The sequence below is a fragment of the Hyperoodon ampullatus genome, assembly GCF_949752795.1.
Source record: "Hyperoodon ampullatus genome assembly, contig: scaffold_355, whole genome shotgun sequence".
NCBI classification, from domain to species: Eukaryota; Metazoa; Chordata; class Mammalia; order Artiodactyla; family Ziphiidae; genus Hyperoodon; species Hyperoodon ampullatus.
Genome location: NW_027640976.1, coordinates 28,113 through 39,063, shown reverse-complemented (window position 1 = coordinate 39,063; position 10,951 = coordinate 28,113). Strand labels below are relative to the sequence as shown.

At 49.2% G+C, this 10,951-nt stretch overlaps 1 protein-coding gene across 3 annotated transcripts; it reads left to right on the top strand.

The window, feature by feature from the left end:
• Nucleotides 1-217: 217 nt before the first annotated feature.
• On the top strand, nucleotides 218-10,607 carry FHL1 (four and a half LIM domains 1; the record flags this gene model as incomplete). 3 transcript variants are annotated; one of them, XM_079728618.1, is made up of 7 exons in its annotated part: nucleotides 218-239; nucleotides 7,419-7,600; nucleotides 7,742-7,916; nucleotides 8,527-8,696; nucleotides 9,143-9,329; nucleotides 9,898-10,097; nucleotides 10,453-10,536. In XM_079728618.1, 7 exons carry the CDS (start codon nucleotides 218-220, stop codon nucleotides 10,534-10,536), a joined length of 1,020 nt encoding a protein of 339 aa, XP_079584744.1. The 3 variants fall into 3 exon arrangements, with proteins under 3 accessions (XP_079584744.1, XP_079584745.1, XP_079584746.1); XM_079728619.1 differs by lacking the exon at nucleotides 9,898-10,097 and having other exon boundaries at nucleotides 10,453-10,607; XM_079728620.1 differs by lacking the exons at nucleotides 9,143-9,329; nucleotides 9,898-10,097.
• Between the last annotated feature and the right edge of the window lie 344 nt (nucleotides 10,608-10,951).

The window sequence follows — 10,951 nt, the reverse complement described above, 5'->3', positions numbered from 1 at the left end:
GGTCCTATTCTTCTCCCTTGGATCACCTAAAATGGTTAAGAATTTTCTAGTGGGATTAAGGTTGTGATCTCTGGGGAGGGGTGGGCCATCTGCTCTTGGTTATTTTTGTGTTAGCCGCTTCCCCTTAAATGTATGTTCACAACTGAGCCACAGCCTTATCAGCTGGGCTTGAGGGAAGACTGGTCTAGGTGCCGCTCCTGAACTTGGTGTCTAAGCCATGGCTTCCCATAGACACTCAGGTAAAAGCTTCATATTCTTTACCTTCTAGGAAGCACAGTTTTATTTGGGCACTGAATCTTATGATTTGTCTAAATAGTAAATCATAGCTCGTCTCTGTTCTGTCCTTGCCTTCTTCGAATGCTGTTTCCAAGACAAAAGATTATTCTTATTCAAGTAAAATCAGCAGTTTGAGTGCCTTATTTTTTTTAATGTATAAACATACTACTGTATTGTACATTTTCTAGGATATCTTATGAAGCTGAAAGAGATTGTGTGAGGAAGGAGGTTTTCTTTGTTGTTTTAGGAATTTTTTTGTTATTTATAAGATACAAGTCTTCATCTTGACAGTGCTATAAATCGAATTTAAAGTGTTTAGAAAAGGTCAATCGAATATGGAGCTGGAAGGAGGAAGATTTGTAACTAAGAAAGTCCATACTGACTTAACCACATCTTCTCCTTTTCTGAGCCATGTTTTTTTCTTCCTGAATAAATTGCTATGATGCTTTTGATATGACACATAGGTTATTAATTGTTCTGATCAGAAAAAGGGGCAAAGGTTCGGAACTTCTAGACCGTCATTACCGTGAGAGTCTTCCTGACACTGAGGAAGCCCTTGGGCCATGGGCAAGACTCCCCCGGGATAGGGACTGAAGGACCGCCAGTTTCGGCAGAAAACCTGGTTCTCTGGAGTTAGTCTGCTGCCACTCTCTCCTGCGAAGCCAGGAATGTCACTGGGGCTCTGTTGCCCTCTGCCTAAGTAACAGTCTCCGTTCTTAGCAACCAGGCACTTTGTCCCATCTCCCAGCTTTCAGATTAAGGGGCAAAGTATTATAATTATCAGCGGCAGTCTTTTGGAAAAATTGATTTTGAAAGCTTGTAACTGCTTGTCAATATATATATATATTTTTGCCTGTCAATACTTAAACAGTGGAAATACTTTGAGAAATTTCTCTTTCGTTGTTTTAAAACGAATATGCTGTGATGGAATGCACTGCTTTAATGAATCAGTGTGCAATGTCTGCCCTGTTCCCAAGCGTTCAAGAGCTGTCTGTTTTTCTCCCCGCCCCCCAGGAGCAATTTTACAAACATGGCACCACACGCCTGAGATTGTGGTAATCGGCCAACGTACATATTCTCTGGGTGTAGACAACAGTCAGCTGTAGCAGTTGTTCCAATGGACCTTGAACTCACGTTAACTCCCCGTTTTATTTACTAATTAAATGACAAAATAGGGAAATATATCTCAAAGGTGACATATGTATAACACACCCAACCTTGGTTTTTAAAGTGCACCAAATCCGGACATTATTCTTATAGTAAATCTGGAGGCTATAACTGTGACTAGACAAATTACTGACACCTTCTAGATGATTTTTAAAATCAGGAACTATCATCTTGTGTTACATTAGGTTCATAGGTCCGTGAAAGCAGTTGAAAAAGAAGTGCTCACAGAAAGAAGCCCCACAGTACCTTGAAATGGACTCTGTGTGGACAAAATAGAGGCTCGGATAATTGGATGGATGAGAATCCATTTTCAGGGACCATCCACATACTTGAGAGGACGTCTCAAGGACAAGAATTGATCCTTTTGTTATTGAACGCTTACCATCTGCAAAGTTGTGCAGGTTTCATTCCTTTACCCTTTGGCCTTTCAGGTTGAGGACGGGGTGGGTGGGAGGGCAGTGAAGTCGCCCAGCATCCTCTCCAGGCAGGGATGTGACGGGGACGGGTGGGCGAGGGGAGCAGGCCCGGTGGACTGGCTTTTCCTGAAATAACTGGAAAGTGGTAGTCAGAGGCCTTGGTCGAGGGTGAAGCTGAACGTTTTGTACTTTTAATGACCACCAAACGACCGCCTGCCACTTTGCCACAACTAGAAAAGCTGAAAACACGTGTGTTGGCTACCAGGTCAGAAGCCCTTTCTCTACGGTGCGAGAGGCACAACGTGCTGCACGTATCGTGTGTGATGTTCAGAAAAGCCCTGTGTCAGGACAGAGTGGCTCTGGGATAGGATCTGCCTAGGGTAAGTTCAGGGCCACGTAATGTTTCGTTTGATCATCTCTATGCAGCCCTCCTGATCCCGGGTGCCATCTAAACCGGGTTACCTGTGACCAGCAAGCCAAAGGAGAGTTGGTGGGGTTTTTCTTAAATGCAGCATACCAGCGAAGTTGCTAATAACATTGGAACTGTTACCTGGTCTGTTTGTAAGGGAAAAACCACTTTCCAATTTTCTGTGAAATTCTCTGAAAGCCCACTTTTCGGTGACTCGTGAGCCCCTCCCTGTCGCAGCTGTGCAGGTGTTTATCCCCCGCGTGGGGTGGCGCCTCCAGGTGCGCAGGCGTGACTGCTGTGCAAGCCTCCCTTTCATCAGCAAAGGCTTCGTTCCGTGTGTTGAATGTTCTCATACGTGGAGTGACTAACGTCCTGGTATGTTGCACTTAGCCATTAACAGGCCAGAAATAACCTGCATTTTTTTCCCATTTCTGAGTTGCTGTTCATTGTTTATACTGTACATTATACCACTTAGGGAAAGCACATAGTTAGAAAAATGCTATCTAATAATACTCACTTCTTCCCTAAATATTCTTATTTTGAGCCACTTGGGCAAGAGGGGAAAAATGAAGATTAGCAAGAAATCCATGAGAGAATACATATAAAGCAGAAACAAGATTATTAAATACAAATTAGATCTTCTCTAATGAGGTTTATAGTAAAAAAAAAAAAAAAAACAGATGTTGCAGTGTTATATTTCTTGTATGTGTACATGATTAAATCGGAAGCCAAAACTTTTTATTGAGATACTGAGGTTTATATAGGCCCCTCTTAGAATGTTGGATGTACTTCAGGAATTTTCTGAAAGAGGAAGCTTGTTTATTAAGTGAAGAATGATGTGTCTTTTGAAGCAGGCATAGCAAGAAAATCAGGCTACCATCTTGGAATAAATCCCTAAAATTTGACACATTTCCATCTGCATTCCAACCGGCTAAGTCTTATAAAGGACTGTCAGTTAGACATCAGCACCTTAGGGTCACAAGCGCTGCCCCCTGATTTTCTAAAACAGAAATCTTTGTTATAAAATGATTAGTTAGGGGCTTCCCTGGTGGCACAGTGGTTGAGAGTCCGCCTGCCGATGCAGGGGACGCGGGTTCATGCCCCGGTCCGGGAAGATCCCACATGCCGCGGAGCGGCTGGGCCCGTGAGCCATGGCCGCTGAGCCTGCGCGTCTGGAGCCTGTGCTCTGCAACGGGAGAGGCCACAACAGTGAGAGGCCCGCGTACCGCAAAAAAAAGAAAAAAAAAAGATGAATCACAGAGCTTCCCTGGGGCAAACATGTCCTGGACAAAGGCAGGAAGGGAAGTAGTGTCCTACTGGTATGTATCCAGTGTTTCATCTCACGATTGATGACGCCCTTTCCCAGATAACAGCAATAGGTCAAGGCAAACAGATCTGGAAGTTTTGGAAGGTTAAAAGGTTTTGTATTTCATGTACTTAGAAATTGCTAAGGGGGTAAAAAATTATTCCCTAAGAGATACACCTCACCTAAGTCTATGCCATTCACTAAGATTAAAGAGAGCCCCAAAGAGGAGGTAAAAATGCCACCTTCATTTTTTTTTCTCTATTCTTTTATTTCTAACAAGGGGAAAGAAAGGAAAGCGTAGAGCTTGTGTCTCCTCATGAAGTCAGCTTAACTGTGGCTCATTTGGTGCAGCCTACAAATCAGGGTATTTGCTGTCTTTTAGGAACCTGTCAGCGTTGTCATTTACAAGCCGTTTTCTTAGAGTTGTTCATCTCTTAGAGGATAAGTAGTAATGAAACATTTTGCTCTTCTGCGCATTGTCCATATTTTATGCAGACGTCTGATGTGGTAACTGTCTCATCAGCAGGAATGTATTACTCCAACTTCTTCCTAAGTACACTGTGTGAAGTTTTGAAATAGTTTTGGACCAAATAATCGTAAGGTTAGAAAACCACAAGGTAAGCTCATTCCCATTGCCCAAAGTTCCACTTACTGGATTTATTGCAAAAAGGTACTAAAGTTCATGAATTTGACATCGACATTGTTAACATGCTTTAAGTATTTCCAGCCTGTTTACTTCTTAGGCAATAAAGCCTGCATTCCTAGAAGTGCCTATTTTATCTTGACAAATAAGTGTTCGCACACACATGAAAGAGGCTCGAGGCAGCTGTGGAAAGCTGTTCTAAAGGGTGTGCCCTTTGAAATCTGTCACTCATCTGGATACACACTCTCTGGGTTTAAGTATACATTGGCGGGGAATATGAGATGACCCTGGGCTTTTCATACTGAAGAAAGAAAAAGTAATAATGCCTACAGCTAGGACTCAAAAACACCAAGTGGTGGCACTTTCCTTAGTGGTATTCACTGAACTTCCCTTCTGCTTGGTTTTACGACCCTGCACTGTAGGTGTGATAAAGTGGTGAACAGATTCAGTGACTCCATTTTCAACACTCTCTGGTTCTGCCATGTTCATTGCTGAGCCATGGATTAGTTCATCGTGTGGATGCCTAGAAACTCTTGGGCGAGTCGTGTTCTAGAACGATGAAAATAACCAATGAAGAACTTGGCATTGGTAAAATAATAGTTTGAAAGTATGTGGTTTTAAGGCGGGAAAGGCTTGGCAGGTAAGATCTCTCTGGTAGTATGAAACCATAGTGGTTTTCCTTCTCTCCAAAAGCTCTAAATGGAATTCACTGTGTCTTCTGGTAGTTTGTTTTTTTGTATGACATAAGTACCTGTATTTTTACCATAAAGCTAGGATTCAGAAATACCATGAGACAGAACCATCCCTTAGGTGGGTCTCTGTATGGTACTCTAGTACAGAAATATTTAGAATCCATTTCTTCTTTGAATGACATCAAAAGAGAGTGATATTGGGGCTTCCCTGGTGGCGCAGTGGTTGGGGGTCCGCCTGCCGATGCAGGGGACACGGGTTCGTGCCCCGGTCCGGGAAGATCCCACCTGCCATGGAGTGGCTGGGCTCGTGAGCCATGGCTGCTGAGCCTGCGCTTCCGGAGCCTGTGTTCCGCAACGGGAGAGGCCACGGCAGTGAGAGGCCCGCGTACTGCAAAAAAAAAAAAAAAAAAAAGTGATATTAAAATGAGTTGGGTTCAGACTTACTCTAAATAGAGACTTTGGTAAGAGAGAAGGAGGGATTTTCAAATGTGGTCCAAGAAGATAGTCTCTAGCCACGCAGGAAGCCAGTGCTGTCTAATCTTACAAATTCTGACTTCCTGCCAAATGGCATTTAGGACCCACTGATAATTTAATTTCCTGGCACTTACTGTTACCGGAGATTTATTCGGTTTCTCTACACAGCTCTAAACAAGAAAGTAAATCTTCGCTGAGTGCACAGTTTCAATATGGAAGAGCTAATAAGACAAGGATTTTATGTGACATGTGAAAGGCCAACAAGAATGAATTAAGGAGAGTGATTTTCAACATTCTGTCCCCGTGACAGGCACTCTTTCCGGTGTACACAGGGGCTAAAGACAGTTTAAAAGCTGCCTTAAGTAAACAGTTCAAGGAGATAGACCCTGGTTTCATCATGTCCCTACTTTTCCTTTCTAACCCAGTTATGTAAGGGAACATCCCGGTTTTCTTTTGGGGGAAAAGTGCCAGTAAGAACCATTCTCTAGTCTCAGTAAATCTCTGAACTGGGACATGACTGTCTCAAGCACCTGTCTTCGCACAAGACTGTCACTGCTTGGCTTCAGTGGTCAGGTGTCTGGAAAGCCGATGGGCCTGGGGTGCTGCTCACCGGCCCTTGTCGGAGGCTGGTCTGAGTGCGAGTCCCCCGCCTTAGCCCAGCCCCGGCGGTGCTGACACAGGGTGTGGTTTCCTTAGCTCACTCTGCTGTTTGGTTGCCTACGGCAACAGGATCCAAACAACTTGGACATGTGTTTGTATTAAAAAAAAACTGGGAATGGGACCCAAAGTGGGAGTCTGGGGCTGGCCAGTTAGTGGAAGAGCTGTGGTGAGTACCGGGCAACCGCTCGTTTCTTTTCCCTCGTTCTTTCTCTCTAAATTACTCCTGGGGTGTTCGCTTGCACAATAACCACGTTTGTGGGTAGTTGGAGAAATAGTCTCTGTTTTCCTGTTTCCTGGGCAAATTAAATAATTGCTGTCTATTCACCCGTGTAAGTTTCTTTCTCAGGGAGAGAGGAAGAAATTAGCGTCTGCTTACAGAAGTTGGGAGCTAATAGAAACTCACATTTGGTACCTCTTTGGTGGCAGGATTAACAGAGTGCTTTTTAGTCCCTGTGATTCCGGGGGCGGGGTGGGGAGGGAGTAGTTCATATGAAGGCAATGGAAGGGGTTCTTGGAATAACCATTTTCCCCCAGATTATACTTTAAAATTGCAAATGTCCTAAATCGTATAGTTCATTGACTGTATTGACCCTTAGTTGCTTAAACAAAGGGGGATTTGATTTTGGCGCATCACAAAACCGAACGTCACTGTGACAGATAGTTCACAAAACTGGCCGGTATGCATCAAGAGTGCCTTTTCAATAAGTCCTCTCTTGCCTGATCGCCTGGGCCTCAAAAGTCAGTAAACTATCTTGGAAATAATTCTTTAGGATCTTTTCAGGGATTAAGAAGTGCTCTGGCAGACTTAAAAGGGGACATTTAAAATAAATTAATAAGCATTGCTTATGTGCCTAGCGTGGTCCACAGTCAGCAGTAAGTTTCTGTTCCGATGAACTGCATTTTGCAGGTAGGAGGACAGCTGGGCGTCCGGAGGATGCTCTCCCCGCTGAGAAAGTTGTAGGCGGGGGTTCCTGGTTGGGTCTCTAGTGAGGGCCTGGGCACCTCCCTCCCTGCCAGCTGGGCTGCCCGCCCACAGACTCGGCCAAGAGAGCTGTGTCCTTGTGTAGGCTCGGCCTCCCCTCTCCTGCCTGCCCCGTCCCAGCCCTGCCCTCACTCACCCCACCACTTGGGGCCCCGTGCCTACCAGAACCCCTGTCCCCCTCCCCCAGTGTCCTCTGTAAGGCAGCACTGTGTTGGGATGGCCCAGCGGGACTCTCTCTCCCGGGGCCCCAGGGACTCACCGCGGGGCGCTTTCGTCGCAGGAGTCACAGTGAAGCGCCTGTCGCCTGGGTCCCGTGGTGGCCTCCCCAGAGCCCCTCGGGCCACGCTCCAGCCTTCCCGTTGGTCATTTGTCCCACCTGCTCGTCCCCCGCAGGTCCCTCCAGCTACAGGGTGGGCACCATGGCTGAGAAATTCGACTGCCACTACTGCAGGGACCCCCTGCAAGGAAAGAAGTACGTGCAGAAGGACGGCCACCACTGCTGCCTCAAGTGCTTCGACAAGTTCTGCGCCAACACGTGCGTGGAGTGCCGCAAGCCCATCGGCGCCGACTCCAAGGTAGCGGCCGCGGGGGCGGGCGGGGCTGAGGGTGGACCTGGATGAGGCACCGGCCCTTCCACTCGGGCTCTGGTGTGAGGGACCATGTCGTCTTGACGGGATGCCCCGCTCACGGCGTCCGGCCCCCTGCTTGGTTCCCAGGAGGTGCACTACAAGAACCGCTACTGGCACGACACCTGCTTCCGCTGCGCCAAGTGCCTCCGCTCCTTGGCCAATGAGACCTTCGTGGCCAAGGACAACAAGATCCTGTGCAACAAGTGCACCACTCGGGAGGACTCCCCCAAGTGCAAGGGCTGCTTCAAGCCGATCGTGGCAGGTACCGGCCGCACTCAGCCCCGGGGCAGCCAGGGAGGAGGCCCTGGGGGCAGACGTGGCGTGGGGTTGCTTGCGGTGATGGGGCTGGTGCTGCTGGGAGCCGCGGCTGGAGTTCAGCGTATATATGCACGCATATATATACACGTATATATGTGTACACATATATGCTCGCACACACGCACACACTCGGCAACTAAAGAACACTGGAGAGAACTGTCTGTGACAAGAGAAGGAAGTGAAAAGTATGTAGCGCTTTCTCACTTGGGATAGTAAGTGATCGAAGCATGCTTCTTCCTTAGGGTGTAATTCCGGGTCACGTAGTCCCCCGTTGAATCTCGGAGTCCACAAAGGCCATGGGGGTGGGGGGGCGGGGATTCACGCATCTGACCCTAAATCACTACAGCCGGGGTCCCCTCCCTGACAGAGTCTGGGTTGGCATGACCACAGGAGGACGCGGTAGAGAAGCCCCTGCGGGTAGGTGACTGGAAGCGTGAGGCCAAGAACTGCAGGGCCTGCATTTCCTCCCCTCTGGAGGGCCCAGGACGGCGCCAGCGGATGCAGCCCCCTGCAGAGCACTGTCAGTGGGGCTACCCCGTCTCTTCCCCCCGCAGGAGATCAGAACGTGGAGTACAAGGGCACCGTCTGGCACAAAGACTGCTTCACCTGCAGCAACTGCAAGCAAGTCATCGGGACGGGAAGCTTCTTCCCTAAAGGGGAGGACTTCTACTGCGTGACTTGCCACGAGGCCAAGTTTGCCAAGCACTGCGTGAAGTGCAACAAGGTACGTGTCAAGGGAGTTCTGCGCTGACCGTTGCTTCTAGAGGCGTTTGACAGTTTGCGGAGCACTTGCACACACACTATCCCATTCCATCCTCACGACAGCCCTGCGACGTGGGAATTATTATTCTCGTTTTACAGATGAGGAGACTGTGGTAGTAGAAAGCCGCGCCCAGGCCAAGGCAGGCTGTCCGTGGGCACACCGGCTCTGGAGGCCGGCCTCCTCCACCCAGTTGCTATGTAGTAACCTCGCACAGGGGCCTGCATTCTCTGAACCTCAGTGTCTTCATCTGTAACTGGGGGATAATAATAGCGCCTGCCTCCCATGGCCGTTGTGGCGATTCAATGAGATATTGTAGACCAGAGCGCCCAGCACAGTGCCTGGCACGTAGTAGGCATTCAACAAAATGGTTGTTGAATCTGAATCCGGTGCTACACTCCCTGGTCTAGGCCATCACATCTGGAGGAATCACTTACCAGGATCAGCCCTGGCATGCCGAGTGCTTTGTGTGTGTTACCTGCTCTAAGAAGCTGGCTGGGCAGCGTTTCACCGCTGTGGAGGACCAGTATTACTGCGTGGATTGCTACAAGAACTTTGTGGCCAAGAAGTGTGCTGGATGCAAGAACCCCATCACTGGTAGGCTAAAGAGTCCTTGCTAAGTCTGCCAGGCTAGGTTTTGCGCATGGTAACCATCTCTCATTTTCCTACGTCGTCGGTTTCATCCACAAAGGCCCAAAAGAATGCCCTCTCCCCCTGCCACTGTGGTCCCGAAGGCCCCCAAATAGTTTGGATTCTCCCCCAGGCCAGGTTAGCCTTTGCAACACAGAACACTTCTGACGACTGCCGACTAACTAACGCTGCTGCCGGAGATCACGAGCCTGAGACCCACGGCCACGGGCAGGCACTGCGCGGGGATGCTGGGGGGAGGGGTGGGGGGAGAGGAGCGGGGTGGGCTGGGGAGGGGAGGGGAGGGGAGGCGGGGAGGCCGGAGAGCGAGAAGCTGGGATGAGAACACCCCATAGTGGAAGGCTAGCTCAGAGGTGCCAGTGGGCAGGTTTTTTGCGATCAGGAGCCGAGCTAATCACTTCATTCCTCATCTCGCGGCCGCGGTCCACGTGCCCTGGGCCCTCTCCCCCGCCTCCAATTTTCCCATCTCCCGGGGAGCCTTGAAATGTACATTTGAGAAGACTTTTGCCATCCTCAGGGAAAAGGACTGTGTCAAGAGTGAGCCACCCAGTCTCTAAAGCTAGGAAGCCCCCAGTGTGCCACGGGAAACGCTTGCCTCTCACCCTGTTTCCCAGCGCCAACCTCCGGGGCAGGCATCCGGGTGGAGAGAGGACTTGTCCCTCGTGGGTGGTGGTTCTTTATAGAAAAAATCGAAGCTTAGCAGCTCCTCGAGGCCCGGTAAGTGCACACCCCACAAACAGCCCAAGTTTGCCTCCTGGTGGCCACTTTGATGCCATGGCCGTGACCTAAATCAAAGAAACTGGTTGTGCTGGGAGGTCGGTGCGCATCAGTCACAGGGCGATGGCGGTGGCAGGGGATGTGGGTTCTGGAGAGCAAGGGGGCCCTCGACTGAGCTCTGGCATCTTCTCAGGTCCCGGCGGCGTGGGGGACGGTGCGCGGTGGAGTGGGGGGCCAGGCGCCGGGCGGACGCTGCCCGCATGCTTGTCGGCTCCGTGAATGGGCAAGGCGGCGGCCTGGCTGCCACCTGTGTCCACTCAGCTGTCGCTTTTGTTTGCTTTTGTTTCCTCCACAGGGTTTGGTAAAGGCTCCAGTGTGGTGGCCTATGAAGGACAATCCTGGCACGACTACTGCTTCCACTGCAAAAAATGCTCCATGAATCTGGCCAACAAGCGCTTTGTTTTCCATCAGGAGCAAGTGTATTGCCCCGACTGTGCCAAAAAGCTGTAAAGCGACAGGGGCTCCTGTCCTGTAAAACGGAATTTGAGTCTTGTTCCTCGTGTCCTCGCCCTCTGCCCGGCACCACCCACAGGGCGAGAGCGGCCTTTCACCTCTTCAGGGTTGCTCCTTCTGTCTTTCCTCCCATTTTACAGTTATTACTCAAGTAAGGGCACACAGTGATCATATTAGGATTTAGCAAAAAGCAACCCTGCAGCAAAGTCAATTTCTCCATAGCTGCAATTAGCAAACGAACACTTAGCTAGATTGACTCTTCTGCATGTTTATCATAGAGCAGAAAAGTGCTGACCATGTAGCTGCTTAGTGACGTAAGCAAGAAGCCTAAGAGAGAAAGC